General features: G+C 43.4%; 1 protein-coding gene across 1 annotated transcript in view; it reads left to right on the forward strand.

Moving 5' to 3' along the window:
- DCHS2 (dachsous cadherin-related 2) overlaps positions 1 to 22,996 on the forward strand; it is a 402,858-nt gene that overhangs the window by 300,861 nt on the left and 79,001 nt on the right. The window contains exons 4-5 of the mRNA XM_063920517.1: positions 4,998 to 5,234; positions 18,093 to 19,097. Coding sequence (XP_063776587.1) covers positions 4,998 to 5,234; positions 18,093 to 19,097 — 1,242 coding nt within the window. The remainder of the gene's footprint in view (positions 1 to 4,997; positions 5,235 to 18,092; positions 19,098 to 22,996) is intronic.

Genomic DNA, 22,996 nt, shown 5'->3' on the forward strand with positions numbered 1-22,996 from the left:
ACACCTGTATTGCAGCAGAATACCAACACAGCGGACCCCGCATTTCATCGGGCACAGTTCATTTCTGGGGGGAGCCTCTGGAGTGAGCACATCTAACTGAGGGCAGTCAGACTGTCACACAGAGAGCGCACAAAGTGAGATCTGCAACGCTGAACCATCTCTCCATGGGGTACGAGAAGACGTCTGTAGGGTAAGATAGGGAAAGTTTGCCACATTACATGGGGGCTGCAGTCCAAATTTTTGTGTTAAGAGCCTAAACATTGTTAGTACATTTATACGTATTTTAATATTTTCACTTAATTGGTACACATTTTATACACAATTATACATTTTTATATATATATATATATATACACATTTATATACATCTTAAATACAGATTTTATACATGATCTTCTACCTCTTATATTTATGCTACCTTATATGCACATGCAGGGGTGGGATGTTTGGAGGAGGGGATGATGAGGAAGGGGGGAGCTCGAGGGCGGTTATGGGGGGCCCCCATAGATATCAGTGTACCAGGCCCCAAGATTTCTGTTGCCGGCCCTGGTCAGGAGAAACGGGTGTCAGACTATCAGGTGTCTGCAGCCTTTCTAATCCTTCTCGTGTGATTAAACAGACCAGAACATTTTAATATTTTCTCACATTTTTCTTATGTTCACACTTTTCTTTGGATCGCAGAGGGGTAACTTTTTAATTTTGATTAATAAACATACGTTTTAATTTTCCTTTCATAATTGAATGATAATTCTTCTTTTCATAAGAGTGCGCCCACACAAGAGCTTTCTCTCTCTCCCCTTGTCGGTACTCGTACTTTCTAGCTCTGGGCGCACCACCAATAGGGACTACAATTGAAAGGCTTTAATTTCCCTTTCCAGCAATTATAATTGTCCACTTTTGGTTTCTCACAATTCTTTTGTAATCTATCATACACCAGTGCCTGGTCGCTTTTCCTTTTGATACTCCAGTATAAGCCAGAGTTTTGACCATATAAAGTATATGAAAAATACAAAGAATATATCAGAAATATCCTCTGTATAATTCTAATAATTTTTATAGCCAAAACTCTGCAGTAAAAAGTATATGACAGTTGAAGCAGCCCCCCCCCCCCTCCCACCTATCTTTTCTACACATCTTTGATCAAAACTTACCAAATTTTCAGCAGTATATAGCTACTGCTGCACCTGTGTATAATTCCCACATGAACCCTTGGGCTCATATATTGTGTGTAAATCTGGCTCTGGTACTAACCACTGGCTCCTCAGCTATTTGCCTCACTGCAAGTCCCTGGGGGAAGCGTAGTGGACACTGTACCCCAGGCCCCCCACTGTCAGGGGGCCCCCTGGCCAGAGCACACTGACATCACTAGGTCTCCCTCTTGTGCAGCAGCAGAACCAGGCAGCCAAAATGCGAGACAGAAAGTATGCAGGCAGAGACACGGGAGTATCAGTTTTCATGAGCTACAAATGGAGCTTCCGACCAGAGAAGAGATAAGAGAGGGGAGAGAGCTGTAAGTGACCCAGGGATACAAACTTTTCCTCTTCCCTGTCTGGGTGTCTGGGTCCTGTGTAACCCGTTCTCTAATAGAACATTCTGGTCTACAGAGAGAGACACACACAGAGTCATTCTGAGTCCTGTCCCAGTGTGTAAGTAGTACAGAGGCTGCTGCTACTGTATTTTTGCTAGATTTTATTTTTCTAGGTGTATTTTAAGGTTGTTTAAGTTGTCTAAGTTGTCTTTTTTTCCACTACAAGAAAACTTTGTAAAATAGTTGTCTCTCAATTAGGTAGAAATGTAAACAATACGCAGGCAAGGACGGATCCAGAAGAAAATGAAAGGGGGGGCACCGTGATAGGGGAACAGTAATAGTTATATTTACATACACCTAAGGCACGTGTGCTCCCAGATAAGAGGAGTGGTATCACAGGGGGCGTGGCCTCACAGAATACGCCATCAGGTAATGATTGGCTGTAGGAGCGCATCATGGTTTATTGCCAGTGTTTCACCATGATGAAAAGGCTGATTGGGCCTTGAAATGTTGGTCACCTGTTACATTAGGTATGGGAGCCTGGAAGTCACCCCAGCACAATATAATTATTATAGTTTTTAGTTGGTGGTGGCAGGTGCAGCATACCTTGTTTTGGGCACTGCAGTGAGACTTAGACTGCAGGACACGAACTGCCCATCTTTGATTAGCAGAAGCAGCCAGCTGGATTTCCAACAAGCAGCATAAGACATTAGCAGGACAGCTCTGTCACAATCCCACGGGCCGCCTTCTCAAAGCTGAGCTGAGTTTGACTGCACCTAGCATGGTGGTAAATGAAGTGGAGGAGGAAGCGCTGGGAAACTGTGCAGTGCAGTGAGGGCTAATGAAGCCTTCTGCGCCGTCATAAGTAACAGTCTTACTCGATGCTGGCATTTGAACCCCGCGCCTGGGCTGGACTCTGGCTGGCTGGCAGTGGGGGAGATAGGGGCAGCTCCAGCATCCCCATTGGTTACCACACGGATTTGCTGTTAGAGCAGCAGTGGGTCCTAGTGCCTGCCTGCTCTTTTAGCAAATCTTTCTGACGGAAATAGCAGTAGTGCTGCTGATGTTCTCCTTTTGAAAAAAGAAGAAGTCAGAAACGACGGGGGGGGGGGGGGGGGCATGGGCCCAAGTGCCCCTTCCTGGATCCGCCTATGTACGTAGGCATTATTAAACTATTTAAATATACACTATTGGTTTAAATGTAATATACATGACAATCTAATATATACCCCCCTTCCCCCCAGGTTCCCCTTGTCTTAAGTGCTAGAGCCCCCACACGGCTTAATACGTCCCTGCCAGTGCTAGCAGCTGTGTGCACCCGAACAGAGCAACAATTGAATTCCCCAAATAGAATACTTTTACAAATAGTTCAGAACCATATTACAGTTCAATACAGTATACATAACTCTTTGTAAGAATATTTTAATGTTTAATTGACACATAGAATTTGACGGCAGATAAGAACCACTTAGCCCCAATAGTGCACTGAGTACTCAGAATCCACCCACCCCCAATGGACAAAAACGGTTTTTGTTTTTCAATTTTGCCCCCTTGTGGCGATATGTCGCGATTTGCGGGTTCAGTGGGAGGGGGCGGAGCCAATATGATGTAATTCTCCTAGAATTGCATCGTATTGGCTCTGCCCCCTTCCGCTGACCCGCGAATAGCGGTATTACGCAGTGGGAGAGGGGTCTAATGAAAAAGTGTGACCCTGCTTGTCCCCCATCAACATCCTCCTGCTCCTGGAACCCTCAGGCAGCAATAGTAAGTGTAACTGTGTGTTTATTGTGTTCTATGTCTGTGTATGTATGTGTGTTTTTGTGTGTATATGTATGTGTTCTATGTGCGTGTATGTGTTCCATGGTGTGTGTTTGGGTGTATGTATGTATTCTATGTGTGTGTGTTGCTGTGGTTATGTATGTGTGTTTGTGTGTATATGTTCTAAGTGCGTGTATATTTATTTGTGTATTTGTTCTAAGTGTGTGTATATGTACAGTATATGTGATGTGTGTGTGTGTATATGTATATGTATATATACACATACACACGCAGAAGGAAACCCACCATTACGAATCCTGCATTTGGCCCATCTAGTCTGCCACTTTTTTACCTTTTGGTATCCTCAAACCTATTTAATCCTTAAAAATAGAATGTCCCATGCACTTGTCCTAATACGTACCTCATTGTCATTAACTTTTGTGTTCAGCTTATTGCACAGTAATTCCGTTTTATGTTATGTTATTGTCGGTGCTGATGGAAACAGTATTAGGAATAGGGCTCATAGGGATCTTTACTAATCCTGTTCAGTTCAGCTGCATCTTAAAGATTGTTAAATAATTTGTCTACTAGATTTTAAGGTTAGTTTGGGTGACAAACTGTTGGTCTCATTTGGCCATCTGCCTCCTGTCTGATAGAATCTTGGCTGTAAGTGGCCTGATCTTCAAAACAACGTTTAGTATTCAGTGTCTAAAAGACTTTTTCAATACACCATGAAATGATGTCTTTTTCTAATAAAAAAAAATAAAGTGCATCTTATAGTAATTGTATTTCATTAGATCCAATGGAAATATACTTATAAATCATAATAATGTGAATTTACACTTGCTTTGGAAACATATTTTATGGTTCAATTTGCAAAGCTTGACACATTGGAATTAGGCCCAAAGGAGAGATAGCTAAAATATATCTAAAAGGTTAATTGGACAATTACTGCACTTTACTAAATCATCTCCAATCCCGTCATGACAGTTGGAATATTTTTACCATTTTTAGAACATAGACATTTTAAATAATTCCTTTAAAATATACTGCAATAAATTCAAATGTGAACATTCTATTTTAAACCTAAAATACCAGTTGGCTCAAAATGAAAAAAGTATTTTGGGACATGAACAAATATATTTGTAAACGTTTCTTTACACTTAGAAAAGTTAATATAATTGGCGCTGAATGACATCTTGTACAGAACATCAGCGCAGTTCCTTATATTGGGGGTAATTCCAAGTCGATCGCAGCAGGAATTTAGTTAGCAATTGGCCAAAACCATGTGCACTGCAGGGGAGGCAGATTTAACATATGCAGAGAGAGTTAGATTTGGGAGGGTTATTTTGTTTCTGTGTAGGGTAAATGCTGGCTGCTTTATTTTTACACTGCAAATTAGATTGCAGATTGAACAGACCCCACCCAAATCTAACTCTCTCTGCACATGTTAAATCTGCCTCCCCTGCAGTGCACATGGTTTTGCCCAATTGCTAACTAAATTCCTGCTGCGATCAACTTGGAATTACCCCCATTATTGTGTCTTTTTCTTGACTCACTTCTACTTGAAACAACTTGCACTTTCGGTTTACTAGTCCAAAATGGACAGAAAATGTGATAGGTTGAGCAAGATTTCCTATAAATGCTCAGACATGGTTTCTTATGTTATGTATAATAATGTGTTATTTATAAGTGTGTTTTTCATGTTTAGGAATCATCTATTTGATCTCCGCTCTGAATCATTTGGAAGATTCGCAAGTGATCATCTTTGTATGTGCTCGGGATAAAGGTGGTCTTACATCTGCTGTGAATGCATCTGTCACTGTAAACATTTTAAAGACCGCTGTGGCACCGGCAATTTTTGAGAAATCACGCTACACGTTTGTTATTGCTGAGGATGCTCCGCAGGGAAGTACCGTTGGTACAGTGAAGGCCAGGGAACCTTTAAGTAAGTATCTACAGTTCTCAACAATCAGCAATGTGACTGCAGTAGACGTGTTAAATATAGAAATTTAAGTGTAGTGCTTGATTTTTACATGTTCATATAAATAAAAAAATGAGGACAATAGTGTAAATATATAATATAATAATAACTGCATCGAATGTTGTGTGTTTATAGTGCTGCGATCCTTTCTTATGTAATTTCTTTCAGGATTAGAGAAGAGTCATAAGGACAATTTCCATATATTTCCCTGTGGTTCATTGGTTCAGTGTTTTTAATACTTCAATACTATACATACTTTGCATGGTAATCTGAATAACCTTTGTCCTACTGATCTCTGTACATAGCATTTGACCTGTGGTTACATTTTTGTCCGAGAACATTAATCCACGCTATTTTGTTATTCTTCTTCCTTTTTCTATGTGTTCTTTAGAATTCTTTTTTGTTTGGCTTTGTACTTTAAAATAAAAAAAGGAAACCTTTATACCACCTTTTCTTGTATACAAATATGTCAATGTGTTATTTCTAATAAAAAACAGATTGCAAAAAAATAAGAGACGAAACCAGTTGGTTTTACCTTTTAAATTACTGCCACTTTAAATCTGCAGCAGAGATCACTGATACTGCACGGAAGCTGCACCCCTGCTCTAGATGTTAAGGGGAGTACTCACGGGAGAGAAGTGTGCTGAGCGATCTTAACACAGACCGCTCAGCACACATCTCTCACCCCGCTCAGCACAGCGCGATGTGCTGAGCGAGGGGGAAAGCCGACGGGGGGCCGCTCACTTCACACAACGGTGAAGTGAGCGACCCGCTAGATTGAGCCTGCATGCAGGCTCAATCTAGCATCGGCGATAGCGATGCGCGGGGCCGCGCATCGCTATCACTGGAGGGCATGCACACGGCAGATCCGTGCTTAAAATCTAAGCAATCTAGCAAGATTGCTTAGATTTTAAGAACGGATCTCTCTGTGTGTACCCCCCTTAAGATTAGGAAATTATAAGGACACAAGTCTGCTATCTGTTATGGGGACCTCACTTTCAAATACCCCAAGGTGCTTAGGACACAGTTTGAGAACCACTGGCTTAAGGAAAGGCATTTCACTCCACAGTCAGAAATTCTGCTCATTGCCTCAAGGTGCATTAATGGTGCGATCACCTCTTCATCACACTTGTAAATCCCAACCTCATAGGGAACGTCCAACACAATTGTGAAGCTTCTCTTAATACATGTACTGAAGTTACAAAACAACAGAATAGAGACAGTACATGTCTTAGGTCCTGATCAGCATACATCATAGGTTTTCTGCAGTGACCTGGTTTATTTTGATCTCAACCTTTTTAATTTCCATACTTGAATATTCTTTAGTTGGAGTAATTACCCTTTGCCTTTTACACCGCACATGGGGGGTCATTCCGAGTTGATCGCTCGCTAGCTACTTTTAGCAGCCGTGCAAACGCTATGCCGCCGCCCACTGGGGAGTGTATTTTAGCTTAGCAGAAGTGCAAACGCATGTGCAGCGGAGCTCTACAAAAACAGTTTGTGCAGTTTCAGAGTAGCTCTGAACCTACTCAGCGCTTGCGATCACTTCAGCCTATTCGTGTCCGGATTTGACGTCATACACCCACCCAGTGTACGCCCAGCCACGCATGCGTTTTTTCAGACATGCCTGCGTTTTTGCAAACACTCCCTGAAAACGGTCAGTTGACACCCAGTAACACCCCCTTCCTGTCAATCTTCTTGCAGCCGCCAGTGCGAAGGAAAACTTAGCTAGAATCTGAGCACAACCACAAAGAGCTTTGTACCCGTACGTCGCGCGTGCGCATTGCGGGGAATACGCATGCGCAGAAATGCCGTTTTTCACCTGATCGCTGCGCTGTGAAAATTGGCAGCGAGCAATCAACTCAGAATGACCCCCATAGGCGCTACACATGTTCAGCCGTATAGTCATACTGAGACCTATTAATGTATACTCTCTTCTCTTACTAAACCATTGTGAGCAGAACTTCCATTTAGCTGAATTCACTAGTACTGATTCTGCGTTGCTATGCTCAATGTAGTGAGGTGGTTTTGATTTGTGTTACAAAGTGGATAAAATCCTTAAATCCTTCTCCTGAATCCAAAATTTGTAATGAAGTATCTGTTATCAACTATTTCCTCTCCTTTCCAAGTTATTATTATTACTACTATTACTATTACTATTATTATTATTATTATTATTACTGTTGTTGTTGTTGTTTTATTTTATGTTGGGTTTTTTTTGGAGGGGGTTGGTTGTTGTTTTTTTGCTTTGTTTTAGAAAGCATTCAATGATTAATGAAGTAGCCTCCTTACATAAGCAGCTGTGAGTTTTTACTTATTTTGACAAGGTTTTTACTTTAAAAAAAGGTCAGAACTAGAACTCTGTGCTTGCATAGTTTAACTGGAATGAATGCTCAGCTGCTCTTTCCAAATGCGCAGTCTGCAAAATAAATTGTGAGTAGTAAGAAACTGTCCTGTTGTGGATTATTTATAGTGCAGGTGCAGTGTGCGAATTGTAATCATCAGCTGCATGTAATGAAAATATGTAAATGACAAATTAATGGTAGAATAATATAAAGCAGATATAAATAGACAGATAGATAGATAGATAGATAGATAGATAGATAGATAGATAGATAGATAGATAGATAGATATTACATAAATAGATTGAAAATAGATAGAAATGGGATGGATGGACCGTCGGAATCTGAGTACACACATAGGGGGTCATTCTGAGTTGATCGCTCGCTAGCAACTTTCTGCAGCGCTGTGATCAGGTTAATTCTCTGCAAAATTGCGCAGGCACGTCGTACGGGTACAAAGAGGATCGGTGCTAGGCGATGGCTTTAACGAAGTATCCATACGCACAAACGATCGCAAGGTGATTGACAGAAAGAGGGCGTTTGTGGGTGTCAACTGACCGTTTTCTGGGAGTGTTTGCAAAAACATAGGCGTGTCCAATCGTTTGCAGGGCGGGTGTCTGACGTCAATTCCGGGACCAAAAAGACTGAAGTGATCGCAGCAGCTGAGTAAGTCCAGAGCTACTCAGAAACTGCCAAAGAATCTTTTTTGTGTTCGCACACTTGCAAAGCTAAAATACACTCCCACATAGGCGGCGACTATCTGATTGCAGCGCTGCAAAAAGTTGCTAGCGAGCGATCAACTCGGAATGACCCCCATAGAGCGATGTTAACGAAGGACGGAAAGATCACTGTTACATCCTTCATTAGAATATATGTTGCCACTAGCAATATTGTTAGCACATCATACCTGACGACTTCGCTAGTAATCGCAGACACTCGCATATCGGGCGTACACAGTGATATGATATGTGCCAATGTGAGCTATATGTCTGTCCTATCTGCTGGATCAGACACCATATCACTCAGTGTGTACCCAGCTTAAGCCTTGGCAAGAGATAAAGTGGACAGAGATAAAGTACGAGCTACTCAGCTCCTAACTGCCATGTTACAGGCTGTGTTTGATGGTACACTGGGGCAGATGGATTGGGTTTGGAGAAGTGATAAAGCAGTGATAAGTGAAAGGTGACAATGCACCAGCCAATCAGCTTGGCTGGTGCATTACCACCTTCCACTTATCACTTCTTTATCACTTCTCCAGCTTAATACATCTGTCCCTTTATCTCTCTCCCCTTTATCACCCTCCAAGGCTTAGCACATCTGCCCCACACCCTGTAAAATGGCAGAAGGTGATTGACTGGTACTTTATCCCATCCACTTTAGTTCTCTCCATGGCTTAGTACATAGACCCCTCAGTCTCCTAATTCCTTGTCAGCTTTACTGTCTGGCACTCTTACTTCCTATATACTGACCTACCTTCTCATACTTGAGGCCATCAACCCTACTGACACTACTGCTTTTAACGTCTCTGACTTACATCATCTTTTGGGTTGTCCCACAGGACGTCTCCCAACATAGTGATGGACACTACCTGAATCTCATGTTCTCATGTTTCTGTTCCATCTCCAGTTTCTCCAACTAATCCTTCCTGAACCCACGCCACAACCTCCTTACCCCTCACACTCACAGTCTCACCATATCTCCTGTATTAACCTGTATCTTCAACGTCAGTATGAAATAGATTCAATTCTTCAGTATAAGAATTTACTTTACCTACATGTAAAATTAAATTGTAAATATTCTGGAAAGCAAAAAAGTCCATCTAATTCAAAGGAAAACAAAATATTCAAAATATATGGGGCATATACAGTTATTTGCCTGTTGACTTGTGCTATAGTGCCCACACAAGGGGATGCCATTGCTTTGGGGACCAGAGGTTTAGAAGACTCTGGACCAGGGCATTTAGTTATATACCAAGTTCCCAGAAGTACCTGCTAAACATTTTGGTCCGGCCTGGTGCCTGGCTTGAATGGCATAACATGAACAAGGGGCACAGGTGTCATTATGGGGGTGTAGGGGGTGCGGACTGCACCTGGGTGTCACCCTTGGAAGGGGTGATATCGAAATGCCAGCTCCTCTGCAGTGACAGTGAGCCAGGTGCTGTACTGTGATGTTATCTGAAGCACCCATCTCCTGTCACTGAGGAAGAGATTGCAGTGCAGACAGACTCTCTGGGGCATCCCGGCATCTCTGAAAATGCTTGGCATGCCCCTGGAGTAATGAAGTCGGCCATGCCTCTTCTTGGGAAGCTACACCCCTTTCAGCCACACGCTTTCGGTGCATGTAGGGGGCACTGTAATGTTGCACAGTATTAACTGGTAGCTACTACAGTATGGCACAATATGAACTGGGTGCAAGAGAATGTGGTATACTATGAACTGGGGCCACTAGAATGTTGCTTTTTAAGAACTACTGAAGGGGCACTACAGTGTGGCATAATACGAACCGAGGCCACTACAATGTTGCATATTAAGTTCTAGGGGCACTACAGTGTGGCATATTATAAGCTAGGGACACTTAAGTGTGGCATAATATGTTCTGGGGATGCTGTATGGCATAATGTGAATAGGGGCACTCTGAGGCATAATGTGTCCTGGCAGCACTACAATGTGGCATATTCTGAAAAACTATGGTTCATAAAATCAACAACCACTATAAAGATAGGTGTCTTGCTAGAAGTAAAAAGGGGAGGGGCCTCAAAATGTGGCTATGGGGCCCTTGAAATTATGGCTATGCCCCTGTTTGTGCAGCCTGCTCCCCCATATAAAGTGCCTGGGGCTTGTCAATTATACCCCTTTCACATCGCAAATGCTGGACTGCACCTGGGAATTGGAAACAGGTTCCTGTGTGCGACCCGGCATTGGACCCTAACACTGGCTTCCATGACCCGGCAATATGCCTGGTCGGGTTTCCAATTTCCATCGGGGGTGGGGACCGTAGCGTCATTGGGGGCGGCGCTTGGAGATGAGATCATCTCTGCGCCAACCTGTTCACACTACACCTGACCCGTTTTTTAACTCAGGAATAACACTGCTTTATTCCCGGGTTGAATTACCGGGACAGGCGACTCAGGAATTCGTCATGGCTCCTTTTACACCGCATAGCTACCCGTGTTGACTCGGCAGTATACCGGGTCTATATTGGGTTATTTTTGCTGTGTTAAATGGGTATTAGAGACCTGCAGTCAACCCTGAGATAGCAGTTAACACTGAGATAACTGAGATAGCTCACACTTCCAGAGGGATCCAGCAGAGATGCACATTAACTGCTGTGTCAGAGCTGTTGGCGGGTTCAGGGCCGGCTCCAGGCCTACTAGCACCCTGTGCGAGAAAATGTAAAAGCGCCCCCTCCCATACTCTACAGCTCCCGGAAAAGTGGGCATGGCCTCTGAAAAAGTGGGCGGGGCCTCACAACTTCATATTATCACACTATAAATAAATAAATATATTTTCACACCCCCTCTACGCACACAATTAGCAGCATTACACATAACAGCTACAGTAGTGTTCCTTACACACAATGTCTCCGGTATAGTGCCAGCTACACATAATGTCTACAGTAGTGCAGTGCCAGATAGACATGACATGCCCGCAGCAGTGCCAGCTACACATGACATGCCCCCAGCAGTGCCAGCTACACGACATGCCCCCCAGCAGTGCCAGATAGACATGATATACCCCCAGCAGTGCCAGATAGACAGGACATGCCCTGCTGCAGTGCCAGCTACACATGACATGCCCCCCAGCAGTGCCAGCTACACATGATAGTGTTAACTCTAGGATTTTTTTAGGGCAGGGGTGCTGATCACGGGGAGGGCACATTTTGCATTTGGGAGGGCACATATTTAAGTTAGAAGGGAAAAAATATGTACATACTGTAATGCTTGTTGCCCCGTTCAAAATCATGGACCTTGCGCGCCGAAGGCGCGCATCAAAAATTTAGGGGCGTTGCTTCGTGGGGAAGGGGCGCGGCCACATAATAGTGGCAATTCGCATTACACCACACAGTAGTGCAGCTAATACACATTGCACCAGGTAGAACCTCCTATACACACTGCGACAGGTAGAGCACGTTAAGACACTTTGTGCCAGGCAGAGCATGTTAGACACTTTGCGCCAGGCAGAGCACGTTAGACACTTTGCGCCAGGCAGAGCACGTTAGACACTTTGCGCCAGGCAGAGCACGTTAGACACTTTGCGCCAGGCAGAGCACGTTGCGCCAGGCAGAGCACGTTAGACACTTTGCGCCAGGCAGAGCACGTTAGACACTTTGCGCCAGGCAGAGCACGTTAGACACTTTGCGCCAGGTATTGCACTGAGACATGGGAGCACTACATGATATGCCCCCCAGCCGTGCCAGCTAGACACGACATGCCCCCCAGCCGTGCCAGATGCACATGACATGCCCCCCAGCAGTGCCAAATGCACATGACATGCCCCCCCAGCAGTGCCAAATGCACATGACATGCCCCCCCAGCAGTGCGAGAAACATAATTGCCCCCACAGTGCCAGATACATAAATGCCCCCCACAGTGCCAGATATATAACTGTCCCCCACAGTGCCAGATACATAAATGCCCCCCACAGTGCCAGATACATAAATGCCCCCCCCACAGTGCCAGATACATAAATGCCCCCCACAGTGCCAGATACATAAATACTCCCCACAGTGCCAGATATATAAATGCCCCCCACAGTGCCAGATATGCCCCCACAGTCCCAGATAGATAAATGACCCCACAGTGCCAGATACATTAATGCCCCCTCACAGTGCCAGATAAATGCCGCCACAGTGCCAGATACATCAATGCCCCCCCCCCAGTGCCAGATATGCCCCCACAGACCCAGATAGATACATGACCCCACAGTGCCAGATACATTAATGCCCCCTCACAGTGCACAGATAAATGCCCCCACAGTGTCAGATAAATGCCCCCCCACAGTGCCAGATACATTAATGCCCCCCCACAGTGCCAGATAAATGAATGCCCCCCACAGTGCCAGATAAATGTCCCCCACAGTGCCAGATACATTAATGCCCCCCCAGTGCTAGATATGCCCCCACAGTCCCAGATAGATACATGACCCCACAGTGCCAGAAATGCCCCCACAGTGCCAGATACATTAATGCCCCCTCACAGTGCACAGATAAATGCCCCCACAGTGCCAGATAAATGTCCCCCACAGTGCCAGATACATTAATGCCACCCCCAGTGCCAGATATGCCCCCACAGTCCCAGATAGATACATGACCCCACAGTGCCAGAAATGCCCCTACAGTGCCAGATACATTAATGCCCCCTCACAGTGCACAGATAAATGCCCCCACAGTGCCAGATAAATGCCCCCCACAGTGCCACATATGCCCCCAGGCCCCCCTGTACCTGCTGTGCCGAGGGAGGTGGAGTGCTGCTGTGCGCGCCGCTGTCTGACTGTGCGCGCTGTGCGGCGCCGGCGTCTGACATCAGACGCCGGCGCCGCATAGCGCACACAGCCGGAGGACAGCAGGGGAGATCAGGGCCGGCTCCAGGCTCCGACATGGCGGCGCCAGCGCGCGGCGCCCTTTAAGGGTGGCGCCCTGCGTGGCCGCTCGAGTCGAACATGCCTCGAGCCGGCCCTGGGCGGGTTGTTTCTGAGTCTGTCATTGAATAGTTCCTTGCGCTTTACATGGTGAAACAGTCCATGCTAGTCCACCCCCAAGCTATTTAAATATTTCATATAAGTTTATGAATGCATGAAACATTTAATTTTACAAAAACCAAGCACAGGATAGAAATGACTCTATACAAAAAGATGAGTGCACAATTACACCCCAGAGTTAACAAACTGTATGCTGTACTCTGAAAAGAATTGTAATGTTTGGAATTTAGCTACAAGGTTCCCACATATCCTGCAGATGTTTGCATTTCCGCAATGTTGTCCACAATAACTATATCTACAGTATAATTTAAATGACAATCTAATTCCATTGTTCTAAATTAGAAACATGAGAAGGCTTACCACAATATTATTTGAATAAATTAAATATCTATATACACAGCTTGCTATAGAGTCTAATACAGATCGGAAATGTTACTATTTATGTGCAAATAAACTTCTATATTTTTATGCATATTTTCCTGCTTGGAGTGCTGTTCCTATTCGCCTATGTCATTCATGCCATTATAACTGTCAATGAAAGTTATTCAGGATAATTTGTGTATTTTTATACTATGATATAGTGGACTCAGGCCATGTGGTCTTTTGTGGTGACAATGGGGTCATTCCAAGTTGATTGCTAGCTGCTTTCGTTCGCTGCGCAGCGTTCAGGCAAAAAAACGGCACAATGTAGTTTCACACAAGGTCTAGCGAAGCATTTCAGTCGCACTGCTGGCCGCAGAGTGATTGACAGGAAGAGGGCATTTCTGGGTGTCAAATTACCGTTTTCAGGGAGTGTTCGAAAAAATGCAGGAGTGCCAAGAAAAACGCAGGCGTGGTTGGGCGAACGCAGGGCGTGTTCATGATGTCAAAACAGGAACTGAATAGTCTGAAGTCATCGCAAACGCTGAGTAGGTCTGAAGCTACTCTGAAGTTGCACAAAAATATTTTGTAGCCGCTCTGCGATCCTTCTGCTAAGCTAAAATACACTCCCAGTGGGAGGCGGCATAGCGTTTGCACGGCTGCTAAAAACTGCTAACGAGTGAACAACTCGTATTGACCACCAATGTTCCTACTAGGTGTCCCGATCTTTTTAAGCACCCCATTCACTACAGCACAAGGGACCAGGAAGCCCCCCCTGCATAGTTTAGCACATGGCTAGAATCTTTGGTTGGGGATGGCACCTTTTTAGCCTTGTCATCATCAGCCCAACCACCATAGAGGCACCAAGCCTGCTCTTAGTGGAAAACCGGTGAAGATTTTTAGTGGTTGGGCAAGTTGAGAGCTTATGCTGACCATACACTAGGACGATATCACGTACAAATGTAATAGTGTGCACATCGCGCATGTTTTGTGTACAATTACGATGACATGCGCGACCCCCAGGTCGAATGTCGCATCAAACAATCATACATGCAGCCCATATTATCAATCGAATACGTATGCACATCATACCTTGTTTTATACACATACGATGGATCGCTCGATGGATCGTTTGATCAGCATCATTTTGAGTGGCTTTTTTTTCAAGGTAGTCACATGCTTTTTGTGAGGCATTCGATCCCTCAATAGATCGTATGCTTCATCATATGCACATTCTGTGTCCAAAAACCCCAATTTGTGTGTCCAGAGCTCTCAGGGGAATTGAATGGAAATTGTGACCAGAATCGGATCGGATGCTGCTGGTCATCCTAGTGTATGGCCAGCATTAGAGGGAAGAAAAATTGGCTGTTTTATAATTCTGTATTTATGGCTGTGTACATGTGAAATTACAAAATAAAAGCATATAGTTGTAACTCTACATTTTGCTGAAATGATCTGTTTCACAGCAAAATTCGATTTGCGTGAAATTGTGGATCAACATTGCTCATCTCTACAGTACACACTGTGCTGTGTCCCCGAGTGGTAACTAATGAGATCTTATGTGGGTAGCATCATTAGCTCTTTATTGGTTGGTGCATATAACGCATCGTGGGCCTAATTAAAACCTGATCGCAGCATCTACATTTTTCTCTAATGGCCAAAACCATGGGAGTCATTCCGAGTTGATCGCTAGCTGCCATTGTTCGCAGCGCAGCGATCAGGCTAAAAATTAGCATTTCTGCGCATGCGTATTGGCCGCAATGCACACGCGCGTCGTACGGGTACAAAGCCCGTTGTGGTTGTGCACAGGTTGTAGCAAAGTTTTCAGTCGCACTGACGGGCGCAAGAAGATTGACAGGAAGGGGGTGTTTCTGGGTGTCAACTGACCGTTTTCAGGGAGTGTTTGCATAAACGCAGGCGTGTCTGAAAAAATGCAGGTGTGGCTGGGCGTTCACTGGGCGGGTGTATGACGTCAAATCCGGACACGAATAGGCTGAAGTGATTGCAAGCGCTGAGCAGGTTCAGAGCTACTCTGAAACTGCACAAACTTTTTTTGCAGAGCTCGGCTGCACATGCGTTCGCACTTCTGCTAAGCTAAAATACACTCCCCAGTGGGCGGCGACATAGCGTTTGCACGGCTGCTAAAACTAGCTAGCGAGCGATCAACTCGGAATGACCCCCTATGTGCACTGCAGGTGTGGTAGATGTAACATGTGCAGAGAGAGTTGGGTGGGTTATATTGTTTCTATGCAGGGTAAATACTGGCTGCTTAATTTTACACTGCAATTTAGATTTCAGTTTGAACACAGCCCACTCAAATCTAACTCTCTCTGCACATGTTATATCTGCCCCACCTGCACTGCACATGGTTTTGCACATTAGAGACAAATTTTGCTGCTGCGATCAGGTCTGAATTAGGCCCAGTGCTCAGTAAAATGTAAAAGCTAAAAGAACACAGAGAAATACAGTACAATGAAATATGTTTAAAGAGTAAAGAAAATAAAATGAGTGTTATCAACTAAGCAAATATTATAATTTTATAGGGTTCACTACGATCTGGGAAGGGAGGGCTAGGGTTAGGGGGTAGGGGACAGGGAGGAACATACTTACCTCGCCCCTATCAGGATTTCAAACATCGGGATGTCGGCGTCTGTATTGTGACCGCCGGCATCCTGTCTGGAGGTCAAACATACTGAACACATAGCAAGATCTTTGTGGGCCTTATAGCGGCTTTTTGAAGGTCACAATACAGACGCCGACATCCCGATGTTTGAAATCCTGATAGGGGCGAGGTAAGTATGTTCCTCCCTGTCCCCTATCCCCTAACCCTAGCCCTCCCTTCCCACAGCCTAACCCTAACCTTCCCCTTAATGCTTAACTCTAACTTTCCCCTGGTGGTGTCTAACCCTAACACCCCTTCCCCGCAGCCTAGTGCCTAAACCTAACCTCCCCCTGATAGTGCCTAACCCTAACCCTACCACCTCCCAGTAGCCTAACACTTAATCCTGCCTGGTGGCGCCTAAACCTAATCCCACCCGCCCCACTGACCCTAACCCTAACCTACCAGCTATACATAGCATCGATGTTCTGACGGGTGGTCTTCAGTATGCCGGCGGTTGGGCTCCCGGCGACCAGCATACCGGCGCTGGGAGCCCGACAGCCAGCATACCGACACTTATTCTCCCTCGTGGGGGTCCACGACCCCCCTGGAGGGAGAATAAAATAGTGTGGCGCGCGTAGTGTGGCGAGCGCAGCGAGCCCGCAAGGGGCTCATTTGTGCTCGCCACACTGTCGGTAAGCCGGCGGTCGGGCTCCCGGCGCCGGTATGCTGGTCGCCGGGAGCCCGACCGCCGGCATATCGTAGTGAACCCGTTCTGACGAGTGTCAGGTTTCCCAACAGCTGGCATCTTAACCACATCCCCTGGCTACACCCTGATGAAGGTCCACATAAGCATACTTATATACCTATATTCATTTATTTGGACGGATCTCAAGCATCCTCTTCTTATGGTGCCTCAGTTATGATAACACACCCCTGCTGTACTCATTCTACTATTATCTCTCTCTGCAGCCCCCTTTTTGCCTCTCCAGGCATAAGGAGACATAATTCATTGATGTGTAAACAACTATATACAAACATATTTTGTATGCATTTCTGCTGTGCTTATGCAGTTCCACTCTAATGAGCCCATACTGCATATATAGTGTAATAATAGTGTATTTATTGTAGTGTCAGTTTAGCAGTTTTTCAAGATTTATAATCTCCATCTATCAAAGCAAGAAGTATTTTTTCCAGTTACTCTGGTAGGAGTCTGTACATATAGAACATTACCAGCTTATGCTTTCCAGACTTGTATTAATGATTGTTTTCATTTGGAAACTATAACATAGCTGGAAGATATTACTATGTCCCATCTCCAATTTGAATACCATAAGGAACACTGTTTTGTAATGATTACAACAGATGATTATACAGGATCCTATCCATGTTTCAATGAACTTCCAAGGACAAATATTACACCATAGTACACATCTTTTTATTTGCTAAGATTTCCATTTCTGCCATTGTAAATCATACATAATTAGCAATTACCATACGGATTTCAATCAGTGGCAAAAACATAGGTTTCTGTGATTGGAATTGATTCTGTATAAATCATTTTTATAGCATGGCCATAAAGTCTTCTGCTGCAGTATACCTTCAATGTGGTAAAATACAAATAAGTGTTTAGCTGTCCCATGAGATACAATGATCCATATTTCTACCATACTGTATACTCATTCACCGGAGAAATTTATATTTTAACAACTTTAGACTGAATCCACTGTTGGTATCTGATATTTTGCAGATTATTTAAATTTTAATAGCTTTTTTTAAAATGTATATTATTTTAATTACATCTGTTGTACTTTGTTTTTAAAGATTCGGTGGAGCCCATTTCATACAGGATATTATCTGGTGATCTGCATGAGATGTTCTCCATAAACTCCCAGTTCGGGATCCTTACAACAAAAAAACAGCTGGATCATGAGTCTCAACCCGTTTTTATCCTCACTGTTCAATCGCAGCTAGGTAGCTTTCCAGTCTTCAGCAGCACTCAGGTCACCATTACCGTAACTGATGTTAATGACAATCCGCCTGTTTTTACAAGGGAAGATGAAAGAATAAGCATATATCAGACCACCCGCCCTGACAGTGCTTTATATATTGCTAAAGCAGAAGACATTGACAACGGATACAATGGACTCATCTCCTATAGCATTGCAAGTGAAAAGCAAGACATGTTTCTCATTGACCCTAACCTTGGCATTTTGTATCTCAATAAGACTTTAACAATGGTTTGTGAACATATTCTTCTTATAATGGCTGAGGATAATGGACATCCTATCTTAAGTTCCCTTCTTACATTAACTATTAGTGTCACCAAGCAAGAAATGGGTAATAATTTGACTTTTGGAAATTTGGTGCATCAAGTTGAAGTCAGTGAAGATTTATCTATAAATTCGGAAATCCTTCAGGTGAAAGCATATAATGAGGGCTCACATCAGCAGTCTAGAATATATTATTCTTTGCTGTCTGTTGAGTCTCTCACATTTGGAATCCACCCTAATACCGGGTGGATTTTCTTGCGTCGTTCTTTGGATTATGAAAAAACGAATATATACAATCTGGTTGTGGTGGCAATTAGCAGTGATCATGGAGAGGAACAAACTGCCACCACTTCAGTATTTGTGAACATTGTGGACATAAATGACAATTACCCGACTTTCAATCAGCACGCCCATTTCTTCACTGTTGTAGAAAGTCCTACTCCTCATGGTGTGATTGGCATAATTACAGCATTGGACAGGGACTCTGGGATAAATGGACAGCTGTCATTCTTTCTCCTGTCTGAAGAAAATTATTTCCAAATAAACGCCGGGACAGGTAATGTTCTACATACTGTACATTTCTGTTACTACGTTATCTGATGTGCTAAAAGCTTCTCTAGATAATTTATCTGCACCCACAAGCATCTGACATTAACATATGTTTTCAAGAGTTAACCTGGGCTGTGCCTTTTCCATTATTACACAATTAAGAATTGGAATAAACCTACCTCTGCAGACACCCAGGTTTTTTTGCAATACAAGCAAACATTATACAGATGTGCCCACATACACCTTTTCCCAAATTGCACCTGTTTTGCATGCCGCAGACTTTGCGACTAAAGCTGCCCATACACCTCAAGACTTATTGTCAGATCTGGCTGGTTGGAATGAAAACCTGGTTGTGGATGAGATCGAATGTTGTCATTTGCTCTCATCCATTACCAGGTTTTCATTCCAACCAGCCAGATCTGACAATAAATCTTTAGATGTATGGGCAGCATTAGACTCGAGCAACTTTTTCTGAAAATATGCATCTTATTTGCATCATTAATGTGACAACAGTACAATGTAAGGGTACACTGGCACTGGCACTTTATGTGGCCTCTCTATGCAACAAAGTCACTCATCTGGGTATAAAAGGCAAAAGATAGACTTCCGATATCAACGACCGCGTCATGCCTTGTGCCACATATTGTTATGGTTAAGCTTTATACCAATTCCTTTGCGATAAAAGGAATAACCTGGTGTGCCTGGTGCAGTGTGAGTGGCTTTGAATGCCGCTACAATGCAAATTGTAGGAAACAGTACAAAATGCTACTAGTTGGAAAAGTCATACCAAGCATGTTGGCTGTATGGAGTAAAACTGCTAGGTGAATAAGAACCCATCTGTACATTACCTGGGCTGCTTCATACCCCTGAATGTGACCCTTACACTTCTGGGACTTCTGAGAATCCTGAGAGAGTGACGTCAAAGTACTGGATAGAGTATCAGACATGTCAGCTTCCTATGTAGGATGACCTCACTATATTTCAGTATTTCATAGTTTACATTTTTGAATTATTACTTAGGGACATATTAGGGGCAGATTTTTTTTGCAATTATTTAATTGCTATTTCTCAGTTTTAAGTGTCAGCCTCATTTATCAAGGCTGTAACAAAAGATATATCACTAATATCTCCTTGTTACAGTCATACCACGATCATTTCCACACTCCCCATACTTAAGTATGGGGGTGTAGAAATTGTGATATTCATCAAGTTCCGAAAATGCTTTATTTTCAGAACCTCTGTGAATTTGCTGTGACTGGAACTGCCGTGGGCGGGGGGAAGAGGCTGGTGAGGATGCCGGAGGGCGTATGGGATGTGGGGTAGGAGAGGCTGCACTGGAAACTGCTTGTGACCGGAGCAGCCGCTTGTGAGGATTCCGGAGGAAGCAAACATCGGGTGGGGGGATGGTGGGATGGACAGCAGATCAGCGCTGTTCATTGTAATGGACAAGCAGGAGAAAAGTCTTACACTTCTGAAAATCTGTCTTCTTAAGAAGTACAGTATTTCGGAAGTGATAATTATATGATGGGGGCATAGTGAATCTCAAAAGAATTGTGAAATGATAGAATGAGAACTGAAAACTAAAGTACAGTAACTCATTTCACAATTTTTTCATGATGAATATGCTCCTTAGAAACCGTGTATTTTTCCTTCCTGAAACACATAAGTGCAGATGTACTAAGCCTCTCCATAACGTGGAGAGGGGTAAACTACCAATCAATCAGCTCCTAACTGTCATTTTTCAAATACATGGGTCTATGTACTAAGTTTTAAAGAGAGATAAAATGGAGAGATAGTACCAGCCAATCAGCTCCTAGCTGCCATGTTATAGGATGTATTTGAAAAATGACAGTTAGGAGCTGGTTGATTTGTACTTTATCATTCTCCAAGGCTTAGTACATAGACCCCATAGTCTGTAACATGGTAGTTAGATGCTGACTTGTACTTTATCACTCTTCAAGGCTTAGTACATCTCCCCCTTTATGAGAAATATGGTCAAAAAGTAGAAAAAATTAATTCTGATTTTAATTCTCAAAATTAGCTATGAAATAATAACAGAACAACAAATATATTAAATGCATCAAAGTGATTATATATACTAATTTTAATAACACGATTTTGCTGAATAAGTTTGCATTTGTTTGAGAGAAGTCTTATGTCACTAATCTCAGCAGGCGAGGGACCCTGCTACTTTCATTGTCAGTCTGTGACTGTATGTTTCTGACCTCTGCCTTCCACTATGACACTGCCCATCACATGTAGCCCTGTTCTCACTAATATAATCAGGAACAAGTACAGGTTGCATTGTCCTGACATATTCTGTACACTTGTGTGATTTCTCATGATCTATTATTCTATAGTATTTCCAAAACCCACCGACTTCAAAACCGGGGATATCTGCATGAGCAGATTCAACCAAAATAACCTCTAGTCACATAACGTAAAACAATGTACAGTATCAAACATGAAAAATAAATAGAAATAATGAATATAATGATGGTCTTCTGGCTTTTCTCAGTGGGGCAATTAGGATTTGAAAATAATATTTGAATGTAAATATGTATTTGATGATTGTAAGCTGGAAAATACATGTAAAATTTAATATTTTAAAAGTTAGCATTATTTTAATCTAGCACTCAGAAGAAACTTGATCAGGTTTCTGATGCCAAGTGATGTACTCACAAGTGAGAAACTTTTTTTTTAAATGATTATTATTATCATTTATTTTCAGATATACCCACGCTAATAGTGGCTCTGTCTACGACGGGGCCCACCTCCGGGAATAAATGGGACGCGTGTGCATCGTAGACGCGCACGTTCCCTATTCACTTTGAATGGGAGCATCTGTGTACACTTGGCGGCAGTCTGAGGCGCAGACGGGCCAAGGCACGCCGCTCGCCCCCGCCTGCGATGCAGCCACGCTCATTGTCACTTGCTCCCGCCTGCGATGCAGCCACGCTCATTGCCGCTCGCCCACACCTGCGATGCAGCCACGCTCAATGAGTGTGACTCAATCTGTATATGGTGCCACATGGGATCCGCAGCGCTCAATTACAGAGTAAACAAATAAGGAAAACATGAAGACAGTGACTTACAGTTCAATACAATATAGGACAAGTACAGGGTATATAAACATAGCTGCATCAGTAAACAGCACTGATATAAGTATCAGGGTGACAGAAAACCAATGGATTTGGTGCCGTCAAAGGGCGTATTGAAAAGAAGTAAGTAAGAGACGTAAAAGCACAAGGGATAAAACTTCTAGATTAAATACTATGGGTTGGATGTAAGGGAGTCCGAGTTTTCGGCTGACGTGCAGGATGCCGGCTGAACTCAGACTTTTTTTAAAGGGCAGTCATTTACAAGGCATAACCATGCCATAACTCGGCCATGGTTTAGTTATCTGATCATTTACTATATGTATAGCTATTCTTTACAAATTATCTTTGTATTCCAGTTACTTTATTTCCTGTTCATTTGTTTATTATTGAGTAGTTGTCATTACTGGAACCCACAAACGGCATCTTTAATCTCCAGGCCAATCCTGGCTGTAGCCATCCTTATTGAACCATACTGTACTAATACAAAACTAATTAACATACTTAAGTATTCACAAGTGCTTTTTATCATATGTTAATTATCCTGATAATGTTTATTTGTATAAACTTATATTGATTGACTTTTCAAGCACAAAGAAAAGCATTTCAGCTTTCAATGTCAATGTCAGAAAATGACATCATTGTGTATGTTCGGTTATATAGTTGTAACAAATAATGCACATACAGTTGAAGCTGGATAAAAGTAAAACAAAGTGAGGATGATAAGAGGGACTGCATAGTAAAACCTTGCTCAGGATTTGCAGGTGGCACTTGATATGCCGGCTGTCGGGATCCCGGCGCTCAGCAT

This window comes from Pseudophryne corroboree, chromosome 1 (genome assembly GCF_028390025.1).
Source record: "Pseudophryne corroboree isolate aPseCor3 chromosome 1, aPseCor3.hap2, whole genome shotgun sequence".
NCBI lineage: Eukaryota > Metazoa > Chordata > Amphibia > Anura > Myobatrachidae > Pseudophryne > Pseudophryne corroboree.